We start from the raw sequence: 27,815 nt of genomic DNA on the forward strand, positions 1-27,815 counted from the left end.
CTGAGCAGACACCAAAAACTGATCATCTACTACCCATTCAGGTCAAAACCCTTTCTAAAAATGATATAATGACAATGACATGACAGTACGAGATAATAAACATATTATTTATGCTTTATTATTATTGTTGTTGTGGTCGATCTTCATCATCATCATCATCATCATCATACCTCAGCCAGTGGGCTTGACGGGTGGAGGTGCCGGTTCATGTGGTGAAGCGCTCGGCTTTATACCCGCCGCGGCCCTTTCCGCCTCCGAAACCCGCACGGGAACACCTGCCCGACTCCGGGATCGGTCACGTGCGCGCCCAGACAGGTAGAGGGCGGAGCCTCGGGTTGCCCGGCAACGCGCCGACAATCTCTGTTCTTCAAAGAAGCGTCGGTTTCAGGGAGAGAGAGAGAGAGAGAGAGAGAGCGGCAGGTTTTTTTATTTTCAATCCACCCGGAATCGGATCGCAATGATAGAAGCGATTCAATCCAACTGTACTTATGAAGCACTTTAAAACCACAAACGGACCACAAAAAGTAAAAAAAAAAAAAAAACATGGCCGCTCTCACAAAGATATTCATATACGTTAAATGTCCAGTTAAATTAATCAGAAATCTAAAATGAAAGAAAAGAATGTCTCGATGCATGTCAAATTGTGAAATGTTGAAAACCAGACTTCTGGAAGGTTTTTCGTCTGATTCTGGGTTCAGGATGCACCAGAGGTTTTCTTCTACTACATCTACGTCTACTACTCTTCTACACTACATAGTGACAGGGACAGTTCCCCCCTGGCAGGGACGGATTACGGGTCGTGTGGGGTCCTGGGCAAAACGTTCGCGAGGCCCCCCCTCAAAAAAAAAAAAAAAAAAAAAACGCCAGCATTGTCTGGGATGGCTAGTTGCTACGTCACCATGCCACTTGTGGGTCCAAACTAGTGCGGTGTACCGTGTTGTAAAAGCAGAATCATGTTGACAAAATCTTCTGCTGCTTTTTACCTTGGAAAAAGTGAAAAGAAGGTGGCTTAAGTTGATAGGGGTGGTAGTGGCCTGGTGGGTAGTGGGTAGTGGGTAACACACTACCCACCTCTGAACCAGGAGACACCTCTGAACCAGGAGACCCAGGTTCACTTACTACCATCGTGTCCCTGAGCAAGACACTTAACCCTGAGTGTCTCCAGGGGGGACTGTCCCTGTAACTACTGACTGTAAGTTGCTCTGGATAAGGGCGTCTGACAAATGCCATAAATGTAAATGTAATGTAAATGATACATTAAGTTGGATCTCAAATTTTAATCAGTACAGCCTAATGCCATTACCTCACGTTAATGTTAGCACCAGGCTACCCATCTCTGTTTATAGAGACAGGTAGCAACGTAGCACAACCAGATCGTACCATAACTAACATTATTTGAATGTCATACAATTCATGCTCTAAATCAAAGCACTTTTGCTAATCATCCCATTTCTATTCAGCAGCCTGGTTATTACCATGGGGAAAGATAGGTCTCTCCCCATGATTTACACATTGCAAGTTCTCCAATGTGAAAAAAACTGTTTGCGTTGCAAATTGTTTTGGGCTAGGGGCCCCATGGACCCCCTGCACCCCAAGGGCCCCTGGGCAGCGGCCCCGCTGTCCCGGTACGTAATCCGTCCCTGCCCCTTGGAGACACTCAGGGTTAAGTGTCTTGCTCAGGGACACAGTAAATGGGGTTTGAACCTGGGTCTTCTAGTTCATAGATGAGTGTGTTGCCCACTAGGTTCCTACCACCCAGACCTGAAGATACCTTTCGGCATGGATGTGCAAACTACTAATTCAATAAGTACCAGTCCACCCCGATGCCCTCAGAGATGCAGGTCACAACAAGGTGGGTCCAAGTTGTTCCTGAACCTCTGGTCACTCAGATCACAGTCGGAGTCTCACACTTCTGCACACGGACCTCGGCAGGTCAGACCTGGTCCACGTATAGATGTGTAGATATGATGAAGTTCTGAGCCAACGCGTTTGGGAGGCGTCCAGTTTCAGCCACGTTTGGCCGAGGTTCCAGTTTTCATTTCGCATTCTGCACATTCAGGAGGGGAAATGAGAGCGAGACGAGGCGTGCAGCAAGTCAGACATAACTTCACCAGATACTCTTCATACCTGGGGACTCCCTGCCTTGCATGGGACCACACGTAGGACGCTGTGTGTGTGTGTGTGTGTGTGTGTGTGTGTGTCCATATTGTTTTTAAACTGCTTCTGCCAGTTTTCCTTCTTTGCTACTGATACACACTGATACACACCACGTTCACACGCTGTTTTCATTTTTGAAAACACAATGATATGTGTGTGTGTGTGTGTGTGTGTGTGTGTGTGTGGAGGGAGGGAGCAAAAAAGGCAAAACAAAGAACAGTCCATGTTGCTGAACTGGAAGAGTGACTAGACACTGGAAGCAGTGTGTGTGTGTGTGTGTGTGTGTGTGTGTGAGAGAGAGAGATGGTCAGAGTTGTTGTGTAGTCCTGTGAGTAAAAGTTCCTCAAGATGTCTAGATTGTTGCCATGAAGATAGGAAGCACTCAGAAGAATTACAAGTTTTGCCTAAAAGCTTTCAGACTCTTAGACTCAACACACACACACACACACACACACACACACACACACACACACACACACACACTATAAGTAAGACAATCGCCTATGAACCAGAAGGCCACAAAGTCCCTGCATTCAACAGCAGGGGGCGCTGCCCCCAGTCACTTCAGCAGAAGGAGGCGTTAGAGCTCCAGCAGATGGAGCTCAAAAGCTGCAAACCATCAAAGAACACGATCAGCACCCTCCATGTCTCTCTCTCTCTCTCTCTCTCTCTCTCTGGATTTTGGGGGTGATCTATGGTTGTCTTACTTGATCTTTGTGTCATTTTTTTTAATATGATTGATTTTATTTGGCTTTTGTTTTTATTGTAACAGGACTGTGTTATCATAAAGGTCTGCCCCATCTGTCCACTAGGCGTAGAGTACTGGTGACCACCAGAGTGATGTGCTGCAGTCTCCATCAGAACTAGTACAGCAGCTGCTCCAGAATCAGGGCCTTTCGTCTTCTGACAGCTCCTGGCTGCTTTATACGAGTGGTGTGGGACTTGACAATCACCTTTTTCTCATGGACCAACCAGAGACTGTGCTGGTGGACTCACACCCTTTTAAAAGTTCAGTACTGGAAGTGTTGAAGGTCCTTGTGGTCACCGTTTCTTTGTACATGTCGTGTGGTGCACCTTGATCCTAGTGTTGGGGTGGCGGATGAGATGCTTTGTGTTTCGTGTCCCAGGCTGGGGGACCTTTTCTCACTTTTATCCTGGTGGTTTGCAGCGCTGGGTGAGAGTTTTTCTTTAGTCTTTTATTTTTAGGGATGAAAAGGGAATTGTTCTGATTCCAGATTCCAGAACCTTGAAGACCAGCCCATCACAGATGATGGGTCAGAATGTTAATACAAGTGAAGTGAAGTGATTGTCACTTGTGATACACAGCAGCACAGCACATGATGCACACAGTGAAATTTGTCCTCTGCATTTAACCCATCACCCTGAGTGAGCAGTGGGCACCATGACAGGCGCCCGGGGAGCAGTGTGTGGGGACGGCGCTTTGCTCAGTGGCACCTCAGTGGCACCTTGGTGGGTCGGGATTCGAACCGGCAACCTTCTGATTACGGGACCGCTTCCTGCCCCCGTGTGTTATCTAAATAACAGGACTGAGTGCTAGTGGTCCCCTAAAACTGAAGTCACTTTCTGAAATGCAGAATTACAGCCACTTTGATCCAGTCACACAATGAGATTTCCCAGGACGCGCCGTTTCACCGTCTGTAGCTTTAAATGCTAATGAGGAGGAGAGCGGCCTATAGAAATCAACAACGTTCACCAACCACAAAGGACTCTTTACGCCTAGGCACTGCAGGACCATAGACAGGCTAGGGGAACTTGTGTTAACATTAAATAATCTCACAAAGTGAAATTTTCATATAGGGGACCTATAATACAACGTGGCTACAATATTGAATATGGATGCACATCTTGGTCACAGGGTCCTGCTTTAGCATTGAGTGCAGCGTTATAAACGCAGTTGAAATGTAGCGTTCCTAATGTGAACGCACTAAGCAAGACAATGCTGCAGCAAGGGTAACACACACAAATGTAATGTCATGACTAAACCTACAACTGGCTTGCCGATGCGCTTCAGGCTGAATATATTATTCGACATAAATCCAGGGAATTACAATTAATATTCTTATTCTCACCGACCCAGTCCATAAACGTTATAAACGTTATAAACTTGTACACATTTCTATACGCAGGCCTCTTTGTACACACACCGGATGACCAGGGTCAGCACACGGGCAGCTGCTTATTACCATTACTGTCCAATACCACAGCCAGAGCCTTTTAACACACCGTGTTCTTCAACTTCCTGTCTGCCGTGGCAAAGCTGTAAATCTGGAAAAATCACGGGACTGTCGAAGGTGCAAGCGATCTCACTGCCGTGTTTAAGGGATGTGGATTACAACAGACTGCTGGGGAAACTGGCTTGTTTCATGGACTTTTGAAAGTGAAAGTGATTGTTCGTGTCATTGTGAAACACTGCAGCACAGCACATGGTGAAACGTGTCCTCTGTATTTAACCGTCACCCTTGGTGAGCAGTGGGCAGCCATGAGGCGCCCGGGGAGCAGTGTGTGGGGACGTTACCTTCATCAAGGGGACCTCAGTGGTGGCTCGGAATTCGAACCCACAACCCTTCTGACCATTTGGGGGGTTGCAAGGGCTGCTGTGTACACTTAATAAAAATTATGAGCACTGTTTGAGTGGTTTTCTCTCCTGGATTGTGAGTGTGAATGTTTGGCTTACTTGCTATCATTTACAGCATTTACCAGACGCCCTTATCCCGAGCGACTTACAATCAGTAGTTACAGGGACAGTCCCCCCTGGAGACACTCAGGGTTAAGTGTCTTGGTCAGGGACACGATGGTAGTAGGTGGGGTTTGAACCTGGGAACCCAAAAGTGAGTGTCTCTCTCTCTCTCTCGCCTTCACCACCAGCTCCTCTCGTTTCTCTGTTCCAGTTCTGCCGTTATCGCTCCCTCTGCCGTTCTAATTTTCTCCAGATGTCAGTTCTCCCCCCATCTAAACTCTCAGCGGATACACTGACCTGACACACACACACACACACACACAGTTAATGATCCGAACAGCTGCTGAAACTCCCCTCTCTCTCCCTTATCTCTCATTCCAGCTGCCGTGGCTCCAAACCGTTTTCGGTGCCGACTGTGCGTGTGTGGAAGGGTATTTTCCGTCATTAAAGCAGCATGTGGTTCTAATACGGACACCTCTGATGTGTTCTAAGGGGGGCGTACATACCGTGTTTGTGTGTGTGGACCTGGCCTAATCACTAACAGGACATTCAGTGGATTCATGGAGCCACACTGGGGTCTGATGTTCCTCTTCGTGTCACGTTCGACAGTTCTTGACTGCCAGGGTCCCCAGTGTCCCCTTCCCCCCAGATGCCACTCCTTCTGTCATTCTTCTGTCCTGCTGGACCAGGTTATTACAATCCATTTTTGTCCCCATTGCATGTGGTTGGCATATAATTAATATTTAGAAATATGAATAATTGGTGTGGAAGTTGAAGGAGACGCTTCCAATTTCGTTGGAAGTATTTCTACTCTTTGTAAACACACAATGAAAATATGACACCAATGCATTAAAACGTCCCGTTTTTAAATTGTGCAACGTTTTAAAATCCCAGCCAGCTGAGGGTTGTGAAGGGACCCCGTGTCATGGCTGACAGTGCGACCCTTGTGATTTGTGGCCCCGGACTGCACAGGAAATAACCTTGCTGGTGCCGAGGAGAAACATAGACAGAATCAGGAATGTGTTCAAGCATGAGGTCAAAGGTCACACCCAAAGAGCCGAGGCATCCACGTGGAGGACAGGTACAGGTTTCTACACCGGTGTAGGTGTTAAAGCGGGTAGACGCGGTTGACCTGGACTCTTCAGGACTAAGAGGGAACAGCTGCTGGTAGGTGGGCGGAGCCGCAGAGATCTTCTCTGTGCGTTATGATGATGTCCACGACAGGACCACCAGCCAGGATGTGTTTATTTAGTCAGTGAGGGACAGTTTGAGTGTGTGTGAGACAGACTTCCCATGGCCTGGACCACAGCCCAGTGGACAACCGACATTCTGAGAAGCGTCAGAGAGAGAGAGACCAGTGGGAAGAAACCATTTCCTGTCTGTTTTCCTCATGTTCTCTCTCACGCTCTCCTTTTTCCATGCCGGTTCTGTCCGGGCTATGAGTGAAGTGGAACCTCACCTGAGGTCCAGGTCATAATGAAGCTCTGCAATTCCACATTCCTATTTCTAAAGTCTTCTTAAACCGAAATACTGATTCATCGCCAATCGGAACAAGTCCCTGCCGAATCGTGCCGAATAGGGTGGTAGTAGCCTAGTGGGTAACACACTCTCCTATGAACCAGAAGACCCAGGTTCAAATCCCACTTACTACCATCGTGTCCCTGAGCAAGACACTTATCCCTGAGTGTCTCCAGGGGGGGACTGTCCCTGTAACTACTGATTGTAAGTCGCTCTGGATAAGGGCGTCTGGTAAATGCTGGAAATGCGCGCGCAGTCTCCAGCTGAATGGGAATGGGGGCGGGATTCCAGGGACTTCAGGGTGTAATTTGCACCAGACGACCATTTGGGGGTCGAGACGCTGTTCTGGCTTCTTTGGAGCGCGATGGAGACCCCGGGCTCCACCGGTCGGTCGATCCCTTTTTAATTCCACAATCGGTCGGGAATTCCGCGCGGGAGCAAAAGCGCGGGAATGCAGGAATGGCGCGCGCGACCCTCGCCTGCGTCTTCCTCGCCTGCGTCGCGCGCGCGCTCGCCGCTTCCGCCGCCTGTCCCGCGGGCTGCGAGTGCGCGCGCGCGACGCACGTGCTGTGCGCCAACCGCGGGCTGCGCGCGCTGCCCGCGGCCGCGGCGCCGGCGGGCGTGCGCGTGCTCGGCCTGGCGGGCAACTACATCCGTGACGTCACGGCGCGCGGCCTCTCGCGCTACGGGGACCTGAGGAAGCTCAGCCTGCAGTTCAACCGGATCCGGAAGGTCCACCCGCGCGCCTTCCGGCGGCAGGGGGCGCTGGAGGAGCTGTACCTGGGCCACAACCTGCTCACCTCCCTCCAGCCCGGCACGTTGCACGCCCTCCGCCGGCTCTCCGTCCTCTGCGCCGACAACAACCGCATCCGGAGCCTCCGGCCGGAGAGCCTGGGGCGGCTGGGCCGGCTGGTCCGGCTGCGGCTGGACGGGAACGCGCTGCGGTCCCTGCCCGAGTCTGTGTTTCAGGGCCTGGGGAACCTGGTGTACCTGCACCTCGAGTCGAACCGGCTTCACCGCGTCCACGGCGCCGCTTTCTCCAACCTCACCAAGCTCCGCTACCTCAACCTGTCCAGTAACAAGCTTACCGAGATCCGGGACCTTCTCACCTTCTCCCACCTCACAACCCTCCAGACCTTGTCCCTGTCAGGTAACCAGATTCGTCACATGGGGCCGCACGTCTTCCAGAATCAAGGCAAGTTGCTGAAACTGTCGCTCAGCAACAACAAGATCTTTCAGGTGGACCGCCACGCCCTGGTGGGTCTGGTACACCTGAGGGAGCTGCTGATGCACAGCAACCGACTGCGGGAGCTCCCGGCGGACCTGCTCCGCCCACTGCAGGGCGTCGAGGAGCTGGACTTCAGCAACAACCAGATCAGGCACCTCCCCGCGTCGGCCTTCCACCATCTCCACAACCTGCAGACCCTCAAACTGAACAACAACCGACTCACGAGCCTCTCAGCCGGCGCGTTCACCCACAACATGGCGCTGCACACTCTGGAGCTGGGCGGGAACGAGTGGTCATGTGACTGCGGCTTGCAGAACCTGCAGCTCTGGATGAAGTGGGCGTGGTCCCGGGGGAGGCTCCTGGGTGCGGTCATGCAGTGTCACGACCCTGCCCGTCTCCGGGGCCAGAACCTGCACTCCTTCAACAGCTCACGGTGCAGCGGCGGCGGTGAGGGTCGCGCGATGGAGGAGGAGCGCGAGGGAGGAGGGACGAGAGGAGAGACCAGCAGGCCCGGAGCGGAACTGGTATCCCTGGCGACGGAGGCCACACCCCACCTGAACGCATCAACGCGTCTAGAAACAGAAGAGCACTTCGAGAGGCTGCTTGTCGGGACGGGACAGGAGGCGGAGCCTACCGCATTAACAGATGCCTGTCGGTTCAACCAGCACTTTCTGCTGAACGTGAGCGTGGATCACGTGACCCCTGCGGCTGCACGCGTGCGGTGGAACACTCGCCCCTCCCCTGCGGCCGAGCTGGGCTTCCGGGTTCTTTTTGATCGCCTTGGTAATGCAGAACGGTTCCCGCGATACATTTACCCGGGGGGCGGAGCAAGAACTGTGACTTTGATTGAGCTCCGCCCTGATTCTGCCTATATGGTGTGTGTAGAGGCTGTGATTGGTGGGGTGGTATGTTCGATTGCATCACGAGACCACTGCACCGGATTTGTCACTCTGTCCGAGGGGCGGGGCCCCACGGTTGACAATCTCCACCTCGTCACTGTGGTGTTCCTGGGAGGAAATGTCCTACTCCTCCTCTCAATAGGCGGGGCTTACCTGGCTCGCTTCTGCAGGCGGAGCCTACAGAACAGGAAGTCGCGGGTGTCGCACGTGCGTCGCATTTACTCCACCCGAAGACCGTTTCCACGCACTGCCGTTTCCATGGCAACCACTTCAGCCACTGCAGAGTTCAGTGGTTACCAGAGCAACCGGTCAGCGTGTCCCATGCCTGAGCAGGGCGACCTCATAGTGTTCCCCAGCGACCGTTTCCTCGACAACAGCATCCCTGTCCGCAGAGACACAGACATGATAGCCAGGTTTTCAGACTGACATCAACACACAGGCAAAATACACACATACATACTCAACATAGTCACACACAACATACTCACACACACACACCAAACATAAAACCACACGCACCCTACAGACATACATACACAACATAGTCACACACACACCAACCATAAAACCACATGCACCCTATACACATACATACACAACATATAGACACACACGTAATATACACACAACATACACACACATAACAAAACACTGACATACGCAGAAAGAGAAAACACATGCATACACACACACACACACACACCTGATTCTTGTAACAGAGAATTGTTCTTATGAAACATAACTTGTATTCTTGTCATTTAGCTGTTTTTGAATTATTGTGATTAAATTCATATATTTGACATATTACAAATAATTATTAAAAATAATTAAAATGTGACAGATTTTGACCTGTTTTTGAGACTTCCACACGATGAAACCTTACATGTATTCTTCATCTTGTTGCTGTTGACTGGTGTTGGGCAATGTTGGCAGGTGTCAAATGGTGTTTGGGTATTTTTTAGATTTTGTGTGGCCAGCGTTGGGCAGTGTTGGGGTGGTTTTGGGGCTGTGTTGGCTCAATGATGAGGAGCTGCAGGGGAACGAGTGAAGTCAGCGCTGATGCAGCTGTAGCGCCACCTTCTGTTCAGATAGAGGAGTGCATTTTGTTCTGCTCCTGGGCTGCCTCCTTGCCTTCAGTGAATGTTTGATGTACTCCCGTTCTGTTCATATTCTGATTATGTGTGTGTGTGTTATAAAACATGACGTCTATGTGGTGCTTTAAAAAGAGCTTTAATCTTCAGTCTGCATCAGAACATATAGAAAAATAAAAAGAACATTTTTCAGTATTTACATTTGACCTGTAACACACACCATTCTGAGTGGGCGAGTGTGGTTTCAACACTCCTTTACAACCGGAACCCTCCACGAACACCAGGTCCCAGTTCCTATTAGAACCCCGACGGGAGGGGTTAAAGGTCATGCAGATGATCCAGTTATAAAACCTGAGGCACCAAACCCTGACTTTATAGTTAAAAAGCACTTTCTGTATCATAACCCATTCTTGGTTGTGGGAGTCCTTGTTAGTGTCACTGTGTAGTGTAGGGTCGTGTAAAACGTGGGAACCACCAGCTCGCCTGGTCCCCTCCAGGTGGCCCTGTGCCTGGTTCTGACAGATCCTCCACTTCCTCTCATCGGTGTGTGTAGGAGTGTGTGTTGCTGGCTGCAGTGGAGGTTGTGTAGGTGGGCTGTGGCTGGAGATGTCCTTCGGGGAGAGAAGTGGGGATTTTATTCAGGTCTGGCGTGTGTTACCTGAAACTGATTTTGTGTGTGTGTGTGTGTGTGTGTGTGTGTGTGTGTGTGTGTGTGTGTGTGTAAAATACCCCGAGTCTCCCTGAGTCTCGTTGTTACAGGACAGTCTTTATGACTCTGCAGAATCAGCTTTAGCTGTGTGACCTCTGAGCTCAGTGATGTCACCTCATTCTGAAAGACAGTGACATGCAGTCAGAAACAAAAAGACGTGTCTGTGTGTATACCTGTAGCTGGATGTGTGTGTGTGTCCATTACACACTTTTTATATCACCATGTCAATTTACAGTCAGTAGTGACAGGGACAGTCCGCCCCCCCCGGAGACACTCAAGGTTCAGTGTCTTGCTCAGGGACATGATGGTAGTAAGTTAGGCTGCCCACTGCTCACCAAGGGTGATGGTTAAACGCAGAGGACACATTTCACTGTGTCACCGTGCGCTGTGCTGCAGTGTCTCATGCTTTCGCTGGATGTGTGTGTGTGTGTGTACCTGTAAGTGAACATTGTTGTCTGTTAGTTCTTCGGCTTTCCTCTCCAGTGACGAGACCCACATCTTCCTCTTCTGTCTGCAGCGTGATGCAGCGGCTCGGTTCCGTTCCAGAAACCTCTGTCTGCGTTCATCTTTTTCGCTGCCTGCTGTATGCCGACGCCGGGAAGCACCCAGTTTGGCTGGACACATCTACACACACACACACACACACACACACACACTTTTTCACTGATATTTTACCAGCCCTGCCCGACCAGGAGTACACTTCCTGTGCTGCATTGTTACCATGGTAACGGCTACCTGTGATGGTGCTGGGTGGTGATCGATGGTGCTGAAGGTTGGGTTTTCTTGTGATTGGAAGCGGCATGACTGCTGGTAGGTGTTGGGGTGTGGCGCAGGAGGTGACAATGGCATCATCCTCATCCTCATCTGACCTCCCTGACCCACGGTCCGGTTGCCCTGATCTGAGATGGGATCTGACCTCTGTTTTTTAGGATGGAACATGGGAGACTGAAAGGTCAGCTAGGATCCACTAATACACAGACACACACACACACACACACACACACACACCTGGTCGTCGGGGCTGAGCTGCAGCTCGCTGAACAGCCCCACCTCCTCACACTTCTGCAGGAAATTTGTGGGGGTTGGTGTTTGGTCTGAAACATCAACCAGCATCAACCAATCAGGATCAAACCTACCTGAGAGTGTACCTGACAGTGTGTGTGTGTGTGTGTGTGTGCGCCTCTCTCTCTCTACCAGAGAGTGTGTTTTCTGTCCTGGTTGAAGGGAACCTCAGGCTCATCTCATGTTTGTGTCTGTGGATCCTCAGGTGCTCCTTAGTCTGGAAACACTGCAGTACACACACACACACACAATTGCTCTATGTAGGCTGGACTCCACATCTCTTTGTGACTATAGAAATCTAGGAAAAAAAAAACTCACCTGAGAGCATCCTGGTGCAGTGCAGATGTAGGGTCGGTCATCTAAACTCATCTCGCAGCACACACACACACACACACACACACACACGTGCGTCTGGACACACACTACAGAAAACAAAGAGACTGTGACTTTTTTTTCCTACACCTGACACCAGGGCTCATGAGGTCAGAAGATCATGATCCTTCAGGCTTCAGCTTCAGGTTGTTCTTCAGTATCAGAGATGTGTGTGTGTGTGTGTGTGCGTGTGTGCACCCATTCCTCACCTCTGTATTCCATGTTTTTGATATGTTACATGTCTGATGAAGAGTCGCTTTTATTTCATTAAATCCCGAACCGGGTGGAAAACTAGGAGACCGAAACCGGCACACATCTCAAACGCGACCGTCCGACCGGTCTGAGGAATGCCGCTATTCCTCACACACACACACACACACACACACACACACACACACACACACACACACACACACACGGCGGAAGCTTCATTTGAGCGCATTTTTTTAATTAACCGTTTTAATTTGATCATCTGGCAGATGCGTTAATGACCGGTGGAATAAAGTAACGCAGAGGTCATCTGTCTCACACACACACACACACACACACACAGACACACACTTTACTCCGCGGCTGGCTGGATCAACTCTTGACGGGTTGTAAATAGATCAAAACTGTATAGATCGGTCACGAGTTTATCGAACTTACCGGAGCGCGCCGCCGACGCCGCAGACACTGGGCTCGCGAGTGAGTCGCGCGCGGTGACGGCACGATCTATTTACAGCCGCGTTACATCACCGCTCCGTGACGTCACGAGGGATTCCTGAACTTCTGAATCACCGCGGCTCCGCCCACCTGCGTTCCGGGGGGCGTGTAAGGGAGAGAGCGTGTGTGTGGATGGTTGTAACTCTGTGTGTGTGTGTGTGTGTGTGTAGGGGAGCATGTCTATGCCTGCCCACGATCAAGTCACGTGGTTTATATTCTTCTCTTTGTAACAGCGGAACTTTCCTCATCTCTTTTTAACTTTAGGCAAGTGTGTATGTGTTTGTGTGTGTGTGTTTGTTATTCATATATCTGTGTACCTGGCAGACTCTCCAAAACACACACACACACACCACAAAATCAGCAAATAAACAGGAAGCGATGACGTCATAGCCGCTGATCTCGGTTCTTTCCCTCAGACAACAGCTATGAGCTCATCTACACACACTCACACACTACACTCACTACAGGGTGGTGTGTGTGTGTGTGTGTTGGAGCAGAAGCAACATTGCTCGGTCTCCTCGGTTCTGTTGTGATATAAAGAATATTATATACATCCACTGACCGGTGAAATCAAGATCTCTGATTATCTGGTGGTGACAGTCATACGTGGCAGTGGGTGGAGTTTATCAGGTAACATGTCATGATCAGTAGATGATGATTCAGTGGTCAGTGAAAGTGATTGTGAAACATTGCAGCACAGCACACAGTGACACAATGAAATGTGTCCTCTGTATTTAACCACCACCCTTAGTTGGGCAGTGTGTGGGGACGGTACCTTGCTCAGGTGGACCTCAGTGGCACCTTGGCGGTTCGGTATTTGAACCCACAACCAAGTCCGCTTCCCTGCCCTCTAGGCCACCACTGCCCCTCAATGTAAATAAAAGTATAAACTGTCCAAGGAAGGACAACTGATAAAGCGCCAGAACTGGACCATGGAGCGATGGAAGTAGGGGACCTGGCTGGCCAGATGAATCACCATGTGAATGTTGTTGTGGTAGGTGGTACCAGGTCTCCATGGGTGGAACCTTCATGGATCAGACTTGTTTTTACATAACATCCCACAAATGCTGGCTTGGACTGAATCAGGTACATGGATGGTGGTTTTCGGACCGGGCAGATATAACAGTGAAGAGTGAATCGAGTTTGGGTTCCTCGCAGCCTCCAGTCTCTGGGTTGAGAACCTGATTAAATCAGCACCACAGATATGGAGCTCCGTGCCACTCAGACACAGAACCCATTCATTCAGAGCCCGCAGCTGGAGTCCTGACAACAGACCTCCCATCATGCTCTTCGCCTGCGTGGGTCTCCTGTGTTCCTCTGTTACATCAGGTGTTTGGAATGAGGAATGATGTCACCGTTTGTGTTGGGCCAATCAGAAGGTACCTCTGTCTGTTTATATGGTACAAGCAGTTCTGAAGTTTTTATTCTATGCTGCTGTTTAGGACAAGAACCTCCCCCTTACAATAAATCTCCATGGTAACTGGCCATGAAACTTTGACCTGAGTAAAATTCAGGACGAGGGTGACCTGCTCTAGAGATCTGTGCCATGAAGCAGCCAGCAGGTGGCAGTGTCACCTCAATGTTAATCCTATTCATGATCCCGGTGGATAACAGTCCACCTTATCGGGGGCTGAGATCAGGACTCCAAGACAAAGTGTTGTCACTAGAGGAACATGGATGGCACGCCACACACACGGTTATTAAAGACAGGCCAGAACGTCGGGGTAAAATTAGACTGTAGTGAAGTAAGGTGCCTGCTTCCTTACCTGCTAGGCCACCACTGTAACCCCGTAATAAGATGTGCTGGAGGCCATGAGCAGTGGCCACCTTGACCCCTGCAACCCAGGAAGGACCACTCGTGGCCCACTGAGTCGTGGACAAGCCCCTTTCAGAAGCACTGTTGACTTTTAAACATCTGGTCAGAAACAAGCCAATTAGTGAGTGGAAAGTTCCTCACCAGATCCATGTCCTCTTCCCCCTCACCTGTGTGTGTGTGTGTGTGTGTGTGAAGGCTTTCCACGTCCTGTGGAGTTCTGGAAACTCTAATTAGAGGTTGGCCCGGAACTCAGTCCAGCCGCCATCTTCATCCGGATCCTGCTGTTCACCGAGGCACTAAAACCCGGCGGCTTTTTAATTAGCAGCTTGGAAAACGACCCCCCGCGCCAGACATCACTCATTTACAGCCAGTCCGCTCCTCCAATCCAGGCCTGGTTTCCAGCTCCACCAGGCGGATACTGGCTTGGGCTCTACATGCCCGTCAGATCCAGGATTGTGGAATGAAGCAAGAATGCTGAACCAGGACATGCCGACACCCCTCACACCCCGACCATCTGAATGTTCGTCTCGTCACTACCCTGCAATCTGTCAACCTTTTTACTCAGTATTTTATTTAGTTTTACTTAACGTTACATCCTGCTTCATACTGTACAGGATCTTGTGTTCTTACTTGAACAAAAATATTAGCTTGCTTACCTTTTTACTTGCCTTATTTCCTCTTTTATTCTATTTTAAATATCTTAAAGAGCAATTCAGGATGCATTTTAGTGTGCGTTGCACTACTGTAATTGTGCACATGACTAGCCGCCTGAACGTGAACGCCTGATGACTTCCTTATTGAGAATATACTGAACACCCCCAGTAATTCTGCAGATGTTCTTATTGCTTTACTGCTATTTCTGTTGAACCAGAGACATACAAAAAAGTGAGCAAATTAACAAAGTAAAAATGATTTATTCTCGTTTATCTGGCTTTTACTGTATCTTGTGTAAAAGTCGAGATTCTTTGTTTCCTGTGTCACTTATTTTTAGAATTTACTGTCCATTAACATTTTAAACAGTGAAAATACGTCCAGTTTTACAACCTTTTTGAGATCTTTCAGACTTTCTGTGTATGTGTGTGCCTGTTCCATTACCCAGCATGCACCACTGATGTGTAGACATCAGCATGATAGTGAACGTCTCAACTCCAGTAATTAACGAGACTATTTCTTTCGTCTTCATCTTTATTACACAGAGAGATGAACCCGTTCTGGATGAAATCTGCATAAATTCATCATCCCGCCATCATGGATGAAGGGATAAACAGGACTGAGCAGCAAAGGCGGCGACCATAACTATTATATCGTGCAGAAACACACACCCAGTGGTGATTATGAGGTTGTGGGCGTGGTCTAGTTGAAGTGGTGAAAGTTGAGCATGTCACTGTTTAAGTGTGTAAAGATGTATTTCACGTACAGCTGCTGAAACACACCCAGCGGTGATTATGAGGTTGTGGGCGTAGTTATGGGCGTGGTCTAGTGGAAGTTGAGAATGTCACTGTTGAAGTGTGTGAGGATGTGTTTCACGTACAGCTGCTGAAACACACCCAGCTGTGATTATGAGGTTGTGGGCGTGGTCTAGTGGAAGTTCAGAATGTCACTGTTGAGGTGTGTGAGGATGTGTTTCACGTACAGCTGCTGAAATACACACCCAGTGGTGATTATGAGGTTGTGGGTGGGGTTATGGGCGTGGTCCAGTGGAAGAGGTGAAAGTTGAGCATGACACTGTTGAAGTGTGTGAGGATGTGTTTCACGTACAGCTGCTGAAATACACACCCAGCGGTGATTATGAGGCTGTGGGCGGGGTTATGGGCGTGGTCTAGTGGAAGTTGAGCATGTCACTGTTGAAGTGTGTAAGGACTTGCTTCCCGTACAGCTGCTGAAACACACCCAGCGGTGATTATGAGGCTGTGGGCGGGGTTATGGGCGTGGTCTAGTGAAAGTTGTGGAAGTTCAGCACGTCGTTGTCGAAGTGTGTGAGGACGTGCTTCTCGTACAGCTGCTGCTGACACTGCAGTGGGAATTGCTCCTGACACACGGGACACACGCGCCAGTGCGACTCCACATGCTGCTCGAAGCTGCGTTGCTCGAACTGCGGCGGGAAGATGACCTCACACAACGGGCAGCGCCTCTGGACGCCAACACTGGGGACGGGTGGAGGCAGCCAATCACAAACAGACAGGGACAGACAGATTGTCAATGTCAACTGTGTGTGTGTGTGTGTGCATGTGTGTTACCTGGTGTCAAAGCAGAAGCTGGATTGGCTTTCATTGCTTGTGGGACTCTGATGGTCACATGGTGCTGGAGCCTCACCATCCACAGCCTGTAACACACACACACACACACACACACACACTCAGACATGCTTGTCTGCCCACACCAAGCGCCCCATAAAGGTTAATGGCTTTTTAAAGGGAAAGAGGTCACCGTGGTGACCAGTAAAGCCAATTAGCCCCGCCCTTGTCATTTTAATGCACTAACGAGCTCTGAGACAAGCCCTAATTACCGATTTATGCAAACGAGCTTCTCTCATGATCACCATCATGAAGTAAAATGTCGTGGAGAGGAGGGGGAGGTCACAGAGTCTGGGTCTCGGGAAGATATTAAGTTGTGTGGGTGAGACTGGGCAAGAGAGAGTGTGTGAGAGTGTATGCAAGCTAGAGAGAATTTGTTTGTGTGACAACAAGCAAGTGAGATTGTGCGTGTGAATGTGAGTGAGAGAGAGAGGGAATGTGTGCGTGCGTTTATTTATATCATACATGGCTCTTCTCCAGAGGCGGAGTCTCCAGGCCGTCAGGTGGACTCAAGCTGCGCGAAGGCTGATTGCACACAACTCCGCCCCCCCAGGTTGGGGCTACAGGTGGGGGGCGTGTGGCCTGGTCAGGAGACAAAGCACCATCAGCACCATCTGGGGATGGAGAGGAAAATAACACACACACACAGACAGATGACTGAGATGTTTTCTAGATTTTAGAGATACTAACATTAATACAGGTATTTCGCACAGACAGACAGACAGACAGACAGTACCTCTGGCATAGGGGTTGCCGTACTGCAGGTCTGGAGGTCGTTGGGAGATGAGGGGGGGCGGGGCGGGGACCTGTTCATAGGGCAGGGGGTACAGCAGGACCACGGGACCCCCACACCCGTCCACATGGACCCCACACTGACGCAGCTCCTGCAGAGCAGAACACACAACGCGTCTCCCACGGCAACCAGCACCACAATCAACCAATGAAGAGGGCCCAAGATGCAGATTTCTGAGGTGTGTGATTGACAACACAGGGGTCGTTCCAGGTTTCCATGCTTTAAATACTGTAGATTTATCACACACACACACACACACACACACACACACACTCAGCACCATTTACTGTGTGTCCGGCTGTCGTCTCTGTTTGACCCTGGACTCCAGCACTCATCATTAGTGGGTCCCTGTTCGTTATCCTGCAGTTAACACTGTGCTGCAGGGACAGGATGGCATTTACTGCTCGGTGTGTGTGTGTGTGTGTGTGTGTGTTAGGACAGCTGCTGTCTAACAGGCGTGTGAACTGCAGAACACAGTTCCTACAGAACAGCTGAAGATGTAGCTGCCGGACACAAGCCGCTGATGGATCTCTTCACACTTTCACTTTTCTTCGTCAAAAGATCAGCTCTGCACACACACACACACACACACACACACACACACACACACACACACACACACACACACACACACTCCAAAAGAGGCTCACCGCCTCCAGACGCTCCTTCTCCTTAGTGACGTCAACCAGGCTTTCTCTGAGTGCTGCAACCTCCTGATTCTTCTCCTCCAACCGGGTCTGAAACACAGATACACACACAACAAAACACACAGCATGTCAGTAAGCATGTTGGGGGTGATTGGTGTGTGTAATTCAGGTCTCTTCATCATCCTAAAGACACAGAGAACTTACATTCTGTCTCTGTGTGCATGTGTGTGTGTGGTAGACTTTAGCTGGATGTTTACATACTTCAGTTTAAACAATCAAAGCTTAACACACACACACACACAACAGATCAACTCTAATGTTTCTTATATCCCAAAATATAATTCTTTTGTTAATTTTCATTATTTGAGTGATGGTCCAGGGTCAAAGGGACAGGGGTCAAAGTGAAGAGAGGGGTGAACTATGAAACTGTCACAATTTTATACAAACAGCAGTGAGTGTGAGAGTGTGTGTGTACGCGTGTGTTAACCTGCAGCTGATTTCTCCACCTCTCCTCCATCAGAGCAGGATCTTCCTCCTCCTCCTCCTCCTCCTCCTCCTCCTCCTCATCCTTCTCGCCGCCGCTCTCATCGTCCGTTTTCTCTCCGTCCTGCGTCTCTCCTGCAGCCCCAAGTAGACCACCTGACACACACAGCAGCAGGTCACCGCTGGACCGCCACTCTGTGTATGTCTGTATGTGTGTCTGTATGTGTGTGTGTGTGTGTGTCTGTACCCGAGTCAGTACCCTGCGTTTTGGTCTCGTCTGTGGTTTCGGTCGCATCATCATTTGCCACCGACTCCTGGAAACATATTTTCTCATAGATTTAATACACAACATCACACACACATACATACACACACACACACATACAGTCGAGACCAAAAGTTATGAACGTGACACAAATCCTGGTTTTCACAAATTTTTCAGCTTCCATGTTTATTGTGGGAATTTGCATATCCTCCAGAATGTTGTGAAGAGTGTTCAGATGATTTGCAAAGTGGTAGTAGCCTAGTGGGAAACACACTCGCCTATGAACCAGAAGACCCGGGTTCGAATCCCACTTACTACCATTGTGTCCCTGAGAAAGACACTTAACCCTAAGTTGCTCCAGGGAGACTGTCCCTGTAACTCCTGATTGTAAGTCGCTCTGGATAAGGGCGCCTGATAAATGCTGTAAATGTAAATGTAAATGCAAAGTCCCTCTTTGCAATGAAAATGAACCAAATTCCCCCCCCCAGCAGGTCCACAAAAGGACCTGCTGAGATCAATTCAGTGATCCTCTTGTTATCACAAGTGAGATTTTGGGGGACACAAGTCTGGAGATCATTCTGTCCTTCTGAATTGTATTAGAACAGCAGACTGGATGCTTTAGAAGGCGGGTGATGCTTTAAATCATTGTTCTTCCTCTGTTAAGAAAGTCCAGGAAGCGCCAGGACCGTCTCCTAAACATGATCCAGCAGCGGGATCGGGGTGCCACCAGTGCAGAGCTCGCTCAGGAATGGCAGCAGGCGGGTGTGAGGGCATCTACACCCATAGTGAGGAGAAGACTTTTGGAGGACGGCCTGGTGTCAAGAAGGGCAGCAAAGAAGCCACTTCTCTCCAAGAAAAAACATCAAGGACAGACTGATATTCTGTAAGGAAAGGGATTGGACTGGTGAGGACTTCTCAGATGACAGCCCTTTCTGATTGTTTGGGGCATCTGGAAAAATGATTGTCCGGTGAAGAAAAGGTGATGCTATCAGCAGTTTTGTCTCGTGCCAACAGAACACAGCCATGAATAAAGAATGGCACTAAAACATCCTCCGACAGCAACTTCTTCCAACCATCCAAGAACAGTTTGGTGAAGAACGATGCCTTTTTTATCATGATGGAGCCATCAAGCCAAAGTGAGAACTAAGTGACTTGGGGAACAATTTTGGGTCCAGGAAACTCCCCGGACCTTAATCCAACTGAGAACTTGTGGTCAATCCTCAAGAGGCGGGTGGACAAACAAAAACCCACAAATTCTGACAAACTCCGAGCACAGATTATGAAGGAACAGGGCTCCATCAGTCAGGATTTAGCCCAGACGTTGACTGACGGCATGTCAGGGCGAATTGCAGAGGTCTTGACAAAAAAATATTGACTCTGCATAAACAATGTCATAGTCAATAAAACTTATAAAATGCAGAAAAAACTAACAAAAAGATCTAAAAACTCAGAAGCAGCAAACTTTGTGAAAAACAGTATTTGTATCTTTCAGGCCATGACTGTACACATAATGTCACACACACCCACACACCCACAACATCACACAGATACATATACAGAAAAAACTGCAATGTACACAAAACACCTCTACAGACTTTACATTCACAACCTGATGCTGCTGACACCAACCGTATCCTGGACAACCTGAGTCTGCTGACACCAACCGTATCCTGGACAACCTGAGTCTGATGACACCAACCGTATCCTGGACAACCTGAGTCTGATGACACCAACCGTATCCTGGACAACCTGAGTCTGCTGACACCAACGTATCCTGGACAACCTGAGTCTGATGACACCAACCGTATCCTGGACAACCTGAGTCTGATGACACCAACCGTATCCTGGACAACCTGAGTCTGCTGACACCAACGTATCCTGGACAACCTGAGTCTGATGACACCAACTGTATCCTGGACAACCTGAGTCTGATGACACCAACTGTATCCTGGACAACCTGAGTCTGCTGACACCAACGGATCCTGGACAACCTGAGTCTGATGACACCAACCGTATCCTGGACAACCTGAGTCTGATGACACCAACCGTATCCTGGACAACCTGAGTCTGATGACACCAACCGTATCCTGGACAACCTGAGTCTGATGACACCAACCGTATCCTGGACAACCTGAGTCTGATGACACCAACCGTATCCTGGACAACCTGAGTCTGCTGACACCAACGTATCCTGGACAACCTGATGCTGCTGACACCAACCGGATCCTGGACAACCTGAGTCTGCTGACACCAACGTATCCTGGACAACCTGAGTCTGATGACACCAACCGTATCCTGGACAACCTGAGTCTGATGACACCAACCGTATCATGGACAACCTGAGTCTGATGACACCAGCCGTATCCTGGACAACCTGAGTCTGATGACACCAACCGTATCATGGACAACCTGAGTCTGATGACACCAACCGTATCCTGGACAACCTGAGTCTGATGACACCAACCGTATCCTGGACAACCTGAGTCTGATGACACCAACCGTATCATGGACAACCTGAGTCTGATGACACCAACCGTATCATGGACAACCTGAGTCTGATGACACCAACCGTATCCTGGACAACCTGAGTCTGATGACACAAACCGTATCCAGGACAACCTGATGCTGCTGACACCAACCGTAACCTGGACAACCTGATGATGACACACCCCAAGACCTCAGAGCTCCGCCCAGCTCTCACCTCTGATTGCCGGTCTGGTGGCGTGGCACCAGGGGGCGCTCCGTTAGTCTCCTGCTGCTGAAGGCTGAGCCTGGTGACCTGCTTGCGGAGTCGCTGACACTCGCGGTATTTCTCCTTGTAGTGCTCAGCTGCCATCTGCAGACGAAGCTTCAGGTCATCCACCTCCTTGTGAAGCTCTGCCTCCATGTCACAGTCCAAACCCTCTGCTGTTGCTGAGGCCACACCCTACAGGTAAACGTACAGGGGTGGAGAGAATGATGGGTACTGAGCAGAAATTATAATGACCATCGATTCATGTCCTTACTTGCTGCTGATTGGTTGACTGCCTGATCTGCTCCAGCTGTGATTGGGCGAGCTGGCTCTCCGCCTGTGCTTCTGATAGGCTGGATCTGAGGGCGTCTGCCTCCAGGCGTACCCTGTAGAGTTCTGCTACAGTGTGGTCACGCCCACTGGACACATCACGTAACTCCGCCCCCAGCATGGCTGCTTGCTGCCTTGACGACTGAAGCTGTTCCTCAGCTTGACGCAGTTGCTCCTTCAAATGATTGGCTTCGGCCTGCAACACAGACACACACACAGTATCTAGTGTTTGCTTTCTATCCACACGCACACACACACACACACACACTGTGATTCACCATGTCGGTGGGGCAGAGTCTCTGCAGCTCCTCCTGGTACTGGGCGATGGTCACTTCCCTGTTCAACTCCACCGCCTTCAACATCTGCAGCTCTGCCGTCAACTTGGTGTTCTCCAGCTCTGCACTGCGCATGTGAGCCTAAACACACACACACACACACACACACACACAGTGTACGAGAGGGGCATGGCCAGGTGAAGAGTGGGGCGAATGTGGGATTTAGACTCACTTTGTGGAGTTCTCTCTCATCTCGATCTACCTTCAATTGTGCCTCCAGACTCTCCTTCTCCAGAGTCACTTTTTTCAGCCGATCCCTCAGACTGACACACACACATCTGTGTTACCATGTGGAGTGTTGTGTCTCTTGGTGTGTGTGTGTGTGTGTGTGTGTGTGTCTCACCGCTCCAACTCCTCTTCCACCACTCTCCTCCTCTCCTGCGCCTCCTGCAGCCTTTGCCCAGCCTCCTCCTTCTCCACCTGACACAAACGTAGCAGCTCCTACACACACCACCCCACACACACACGCACACACACACATTAATCCCACCACAGGGTGGCGCTGTATGACCAGACCACTTTCAAGTTATGTGATTTATGATTATTAATTAATTCAACAATCAATCAGTATAATCTCTCTCAATCAACCTGACTGTGTAATACACACACTCAGACTCAACCAGTTCCTGAAGTCATGATCACTCTCACTGTGGTCAGCCCAGCATCGCCATGGTGACGCATGTCCAGGATGACTGACTCAAAACACACACACACCTTCAAACTCAAATACACCAGCACACACAGTGCTTCTGTGTCGAGATCTTTCATGTGTGATCAGCAGAGCGTAGCAGCTAACAGACAAACACTGTGTGTGTGTGTGTGTGTGTGCGTGTGAGTGTGTATACCTGGCTGTGTGTGTGTTTCTCTCTCTCCTCCTCTCTCTCCCGCTGGAGGCGAATGTATTTCTGCTGCAGCTCCTCCCTCTCTCTCTGCAAGACACACACCTGCCTCTGCAGCTCCATACACTCCTGCTGCACCACACACACTCGCTGCTGAAGAAAGTCAAGATGTGTGTGTTTGTGTGTGTGTGTGTGTGGGGGGGGGGGGGGATAGAGAGAGAGTGATGTCAGTTGAGGTGCACTGTCTGAAATGAAGTGACAACAAACAACAGTATGCCCCTCCCACTGCATCAGTACAACCACTCCCACTGCATCAGTACTGCCCCTCCCACTGCATCAGTACAACCCCTTCCACTGCATCAGTACCGCCCCCTCCCACTTTCTCAGAGCTGTCCCTCCCACTGTCTAAGTACTGTCCCTCCCACTGTCTCAGTACTGCCCCTCCCACTGTCTCAGTACTGCCCCCTCCCACTGCATCAGTACCGCCCCCTCCCACTGTCTCAGTACTGCCCCCTCCCACTGTCTCAGTACTGCCCCTCCCACTGCATCAGTACAACCCCTCCCACTGTCTAAGTACTGTCCCTCCCACTGTCTAAGTACTGGCCCTCCCACTGTCCCAGTACTGGCCCTCCCACTGTCCCAGTACTGGCCCTCCCACTGTCTCAGTACAACCCCTCCCACTGCATCAGTACCGCCCCGTCCCACTGCATCAGTACCGCCCCCTCCCACTGTCTCAGTACTGCCCCTCCCACTGCATCAGTACTGCCCCTCCCACTGCATCAGTACTGCCCCTCCCACTGCATCAGTACTGCCCCTCCCACTGCATCAGTTCTGCCCCTCCCACTGTTTTTCTACCTCCAACAGTCCAGTTTTGGTCGTAACAACCAATATGTCCGAGTTTGCCTCATCCTCCACGGTCAGGAGCTCCTCCCCTGTAGGTGTGGCCTGGCAAAACTGGAATGGCGTGCTGGCTCCACGGATCTCCCCACTGTGCGTCACATAACAGAACTGGTAGAACTCACCATCGCTACGAGGAACATAGTAACCTAGGATACCATGGGGTGGAGCCATTAGAACAAACAGGAAGAAGCAAGGTTCCCTGAGAGAAAAATTCCATGAAGTCTCATTGGCCCCTACAGGTACATTGTGAGTGTGTGCGTGTGTTTGTGTGTGTGTAGGTGTGTGTTTTACCCTGGAAAATGACAACTCTGTCCACCGCTGATCCCTCAACATAATTCTCAGGCATGGGAGACCACAGGAAGGTGTAATAATCCCTCGCCGTGCTCCAACCAACCTGCACACACACACACGCACACACACACACACACACACGCGCGCTCGTAAAGCCCACGCTGTTCGACCCCGTTTACAGCGCGCCAATAAAACAGATCCATCTGCTCGCATGAACCTTTTCATCGTTTCCAATCTCAATTTCCCCCATAATCCCCCGGTCCAATTAACCAGCAGCTCAATCTCGGCGCTTCGTTAACGAGCCGCTGTAACGAAGCTCTAATTGATTCGGTTGATTTGAAGTTAGTTTTCCAGCGACTGTAAAACCCGCCGCCCTGTTCTTTACAAGGGAGCACGGGACCACCGGCGAGGGGAGGAGAACGTTCCGGGGTTCTAACCAGACTCGTTCTGTTCAGTAAAAAGGGAGAGCGAGGCGGATTATTTTAAATATTTACTCTGTGTGTGTCGTGTGTGTGTGTGTTTACCTTGAAGATGCCGACCCAGTCTTTGGGGTGTGGCGTGATGGCGGGGGTCAGGGTGTAGTGACATTCCAGCGGCGCCTGCGGCAGGAAGCTCTTCCCGACGTTCTGGAAGATCACGTGGGCAAAGCTGGAGGTCTCCATGGTGCCAGAGGCCGGGAACGATGACGCCATCATCAGCTTCGGGCGTCGGCGGGAGGAAAACAGGCAGGGGTCAGGGGTCACCGCTCTGTTCGAAATGCAGCAGAAAATAACGGGAGGTGAATCTTCGAACTGGTGCGAGTCAAGTTTCATCATTGTTTATTTGTGATGAGTTTCTGACCATAAATGCATGAAGTGCATGATTTTGAACCCGATTTTGTTAACATGCGTTGCCGAGTTTTCGGGTCGAGCTTGTTGGAAGCCAGACCGACACGCCAGCGTGGTTTACTGATGTTCTGTTCATTTAACTAAAAGATCTGGACTCCCCGCTGGAACAACAAAAGAGTGTGGGTGGTTAACACACTCGCCTATGAACCAGAAGACCCAGGTTCAAATCCCACTTACTACCAAAGTAAAGTGTGTTTCACATGTGATATACAGCAGCAGAGTGAAATTTGTCCTAGGCATTTATCCCATCACCCTGAGTGATGGGATAAGTGATGGGTGGGCAGCCGTGACAGGCGCCGTGACAGGCTTTGCTCAGTGGCACCTCAGTGGCACCTTTGCAGAATGGGATTCAAACCAGCAACCTTGATTACGGGGCCGCTTCCTTAACTGCTAGGCCACCACTGGCCCTGTGTCACCATTGTGTCCCTGAGCAGGATACTTAACATCTGAGTGTCTCCAGGGGGGGGGACTGTCCCTGTAACTACTGATTGTAAGTAGGGTGGTAGTAGCCTTGTGGGTAACACACTCGCCTATGAACCAGAGGACCCAGGTTCAAACCCCACTTATTACCATTGTGTCCCTGAGCAGGACAATTAACCCTGAATGTCTCCAGGGAGGGACTGTCCCTGTAACTACCACTCTGGATAAGGGCGTCTGGTAAATGCTGTAAACGTAAAATGTAAAACGTGGCACAAAAGACAGAAACCGCACAACCTGCGCACAACCTGGAAAGCGGAAGTTTCGGGCGCCCACGTGACCGACGCTGTGAACTCTGATTGGTCGGAGATTCCGTCTGCGCGGCGCCCCTCGGCTCCGCCCGTCCGCCGAGCCAGCGGGGATTCTCATCTCGGTTGTAACGAACGAATCCGTCTCCCGCGTCGACCGTCGCGGACGTCCCCGCGGTAAACGTCGACACGGAGACCCGGGGCGGGGATGCGCGGTGGCGGCGGTCGGGATTCCCGCGCGTCCGCGACCCGCCCGCCCGCCCGCGCGGTCTACAGGCTTCGCGGCGGCTGATCGAAAACCGATAATCGTCGATCGTCGCCGGTACCTGACGCTCGTGCTGCCATGCTGCGGTGCTGAAGGTGCCGAGGATGCAGAGGATGCTGCGCGCCTCTTCCTGGGTACCAGGCTGCGGACTGTGACGTCACTTCCACCGATGGACTGAAGCAAACACCCTCCACCCTCGACCATTTTTTTATTTAATTCCCTCTGCGCTTATTGGACGAGCTGCTAGTAAGAAATTCTACTATTTAGTAGAACTACTAATTTCTTGAATGAATAAAGGATCAATCTGTCTGTCTGTAAATTACTGATGCCCTCGTGTTACTTGTCCGTCATCTTATTCAGTCAAACATCGAAATAAAATAAAAGGTTTTTTGAACCTACAAGCTAGAATGTGGTTTTGTAAGTAAAGTGAAGTGATTGTCACTTGTGATACACAGCAGCACAGCACATGGTGCACACAGTGAAATTTTTCATCTACATGTAACCGGGGAGCAGTGTGTGGGGACGGTGCTTTGCTCAGTGGCACCTCAGTGGCACCTTGACGGACTGGGATTCGAACCGGCAACCTTCTGATTACCGCTTCCTTAACCGCTAGGCCACCACTTCCCTGGAATGACTCTGGACACTCATTTCTACAGAAGTAAACACCGACGTCTACACACACATACGCCTACACACACCTGAACTTCATATGCAAGAGGTCCTCATAACTGTAAACACACCCTGTTCCTCAGTGAACACAGGAGGCCGAGCACCACTCCTCAACACACACAAACACACACACACACACAGACTGCTGCAGGTTGTTTACTGACCGGCGTCACTTGGGCGGCCAGACTGCCTTTCAGTCGGTTTATTGGAGGGTGACTGTGTGTGTGTCTGTGTGTGTGTGTGTGCCACTGTAAAGAATTATTTTACACATACACACACACACACACACACACACACACGGCTTCTTAGCCGGACTGTCATGACTGAAAAGGACAGCAGGGGGAAACCTTTGCACCAGCACACACACACACTCACACACAGTGACAGTCATTCTTGTTTTAGTCTTGTAGATGTAGAAAAATATGGTGTGTGTGTGTGTGCGAGTGAGAGGTTCATTTAGTTTTTCCTTTGATAGCACTTTGTTCTCATGGCTTTGCTGTTCCACCTCCAGTGCGTCAGTAAGGTTTGGCTGAGAGACGCATCTACACATAAAATATCTATAAAAGATACAGACACACACAAACTCACACAAAGTCTCTCTCTCTCTCACACACACACACTCATTCTTTGTCCGTTTGTCTTTCTGTAAATGATTTGTAATAAACCCAAACACTTAAACCTCAGAGTCTGCTGTCGCCTTACTGCACCCACAACAAACCAGGACTTACGTCACACACACACACACACACATTCACACACACACATTCACAGTCCTTCTCTCAGACTGAGTGTTTGGCCTAACAAGCTTTCGGCCCATTAACAGTAATTATACATGTTCCACTGCAGTTACAGTGATGCCGCACACACACACACACACACACACACACACACACACTCATGCTTGTGTGTGCATGATGAGGCCTGCATGTGTTTTGCGTTCTCTTTACTTTTTAAAGTAAAGTTTGTTCCGAGTATGTTCTGATTCCTAATTTTTAGGCTGGTAGTACACTAGCAACCCCAAGGTCCCAGGTTCAAACCCCACTTTGTGTCCCTGAGCAAGACACTTAACCCTGAGTGTCTCCAGGGAGACTGTCCCTGTTAGGCGC

At 50.1% G+C, this 27,815-nt stretch overlaps 4 protein-coding genes across 10 annotated transcripts in view; 1 reads left to right on the forward strand and 3 right to left on the reverse strand.

The window, feature by feature from the left end:
• LOC114796911 (proline-rich protein 15-like) overlaps positions 1-8,850 on the reverse strand; it is a 9,965-nt gene extending 1,115 nt beyond the window's left edge. The window contains exons 1-3 of one of the 2 annotated variants that reach the window (XM_028991427.1): positions 8,654-8,850; positions 171-360; positions 1-18 (exon numbers count right to left, since the gene is read on the reverse strand). The exon at positions 1-18 is cut by the window's left edge and continues 1,115 nt beyond it. The gene's annotated coding sequence lies outside the window, so the exon portion shown is untranslated. The remainder of the gene's footprint in view (positions 19-170; positions 361-8,653) is intronic. The other variant, XM_028991426.1, reaches the window with a different exon arrangement.
• tril (TLR4 interactor with leucine-rich repeats) lies at positions 6,716-9,039 on the forward strand. Its single transcript, XM_028991425.1, has one exon. The coding sequence runs from the start codon at positions 6,833-6,835 to the stop codon at positions 8,924-8,926; it is 2,094 nt and encodes a 697-aa protein (XP_028847258.1). The 5' UTR covers positions 6,716-6,832; the 3' UTR covers positions 8,927-9,039.
• Positions 9,040-9,709: 670 nt separating this feature from the next.
• LOC114797058 (cyclic AMP-responsive element-binding protein 5-like) lies at positions 9,710-12,472 on the reverse strand. 5 transcript variants are annotated; one of them, XM_028991674.1, is made up of 8 exons: positions 11,944-12,472; positions 11,681-11,784; positions 11,495-11,588; positions 11,309-11,394; positions 11,036-11,218; positions 10,736-10,924; positions 10,321-10,420; positions 9,710-10,202 (listed from the first exon to the last, which is right to left on the reverse strand). In XM_028991674.1, exons 1-8 carry the CDS (start codon positions 11,954-11,956, stop codon positions 10,129-10,131), a joined length of 843 nt encoding a protein of 280 aa, XP_028847507.1. In that variant the 5' UTR covers positions 11,957-12,472; the 3' UTR covers positions 9,710-10,128. The 5 variants fall into 5 exon arrangements, with proteins under 5 accessions (XP_028847507.1, XP_028847509.1, XP_028847508.1 ...); XM_028991676.1 differs by having other exon boundaries at positions 12,383-12,469; XM_028991675.1 differs by lacking the exon at positions 11,944-12,472 and having other exon boundaries at positions 11,681-11,934.
• A 2,677-nt stretch (positions 12,473-15,149) lies between these two features.
• tax1bp1a (Tax1 (human T-cell leukemia virus type I) binding protein 1a) lies at positions 15,150-26,201 on the reverse strand. Of its 2 annotated transcripts, none has more exons than XM_028992168.1 (17): positions 26,102-26,201; positions 24,688-24,910; positions 24,164-24,266; positions 23,828-24,018; positions 22,979-23,125; positions 22,477-22,574; positions 22,306-22,396; positions 22,077-22,214; positions 21,743-21,994; positions 21,439-21,663; positions 18,732-18,786; positions 18,477-18,628; positions 17,993-18,079; positions 17,286-17,433; positions 17,015-17,163; positions 16,493-16,578; positions 15,150-16,399 (listed from the first exon to the last, which is right to left on the reverse strand). In XM_028992168.1, the coding sequence occupies exons 2-17, from the start codon at positions 24,856-24,858 to the stop codon at positions 16,189-16,191; spliced, it is 2,304 nt and encodes a 767-aa protein (XP_028848001.1). In that variant the 5' UTR covers positions 24,859-24,910; positions 26,102-26,201; the 3' UTR covers positions 15,150-16,188. The 2 variants fall into 2 exon arrangements, with proteins under 2 accessions (XP_028848001.1, XP_028847999.1); XM_028992166.1 differs by having other exon boundaries at positions 18,720-18,786.
• Between the last annotated feature and the right edge of the window lie 1,614 nt (positions 26,202-27,815).

Source organism: Denticeps clupeoides, chromosome 9, assembly GCF_900700375.1.
Source record: "Denticeps clupeoides chromosome 9, fDenClu1.1, whole genome shotgun sequence".
In the NCBI taxonomy this organism is placed as follows: Eukaryota; Metazoa; Chordata; class Actinopteri; order Clupeiformes; family Denticipitidae; genus Denticeps; species Denticeps clupeoides.

Bases quoted from the DNA above. Each gene is read 5' to 3' on its own strand.
- LOC114797058 (XM_028991674.1), bottom strand. The intron at 11,395-11,494 runs GTAGAGAGAGAG...TTGATGTTTCAG, and splicing joins GACAGAAAACACACTCTCTG to ACCAAACACCAACCCCCACA. The intron at 10,203-10,320 runs GTATTTTACACA...CTCTCCCCGAAG, and splicing joins GAGACTCAGGGAGACTCGGG to GACATCTCCAGCCACAGCCC.
- tax1bp1a (XM_028992166.1), bottom strand. From the start codon at position 24,858: ATGATGGCGTCATCGTTCCCGGCCTCTGGCACCATGGAGACCTCCAGC. The intron at 21,995-22,076 runs GTGAATCACAGT...TCTGTGTTGCAG, and splicing joins GACTCTGCCCCACCGACATG to GCCGAAGCCAATCATTTGAA. The intron at 17,434-17,992 runs GTGAGCCTCTTT...TCTGCTCTGCAG, and splicing joins AGAAGGAGCGTCTGGAGGCG to GAGCTGCGTCAGTGTGGGGT.
- tril (XM_028991425.1), top strand. From the start codon at position 6,833: ATGGCGCGCGCGACCCTCGCCTGCGTCTTCCTCGCCTGCGTCGCGCGC.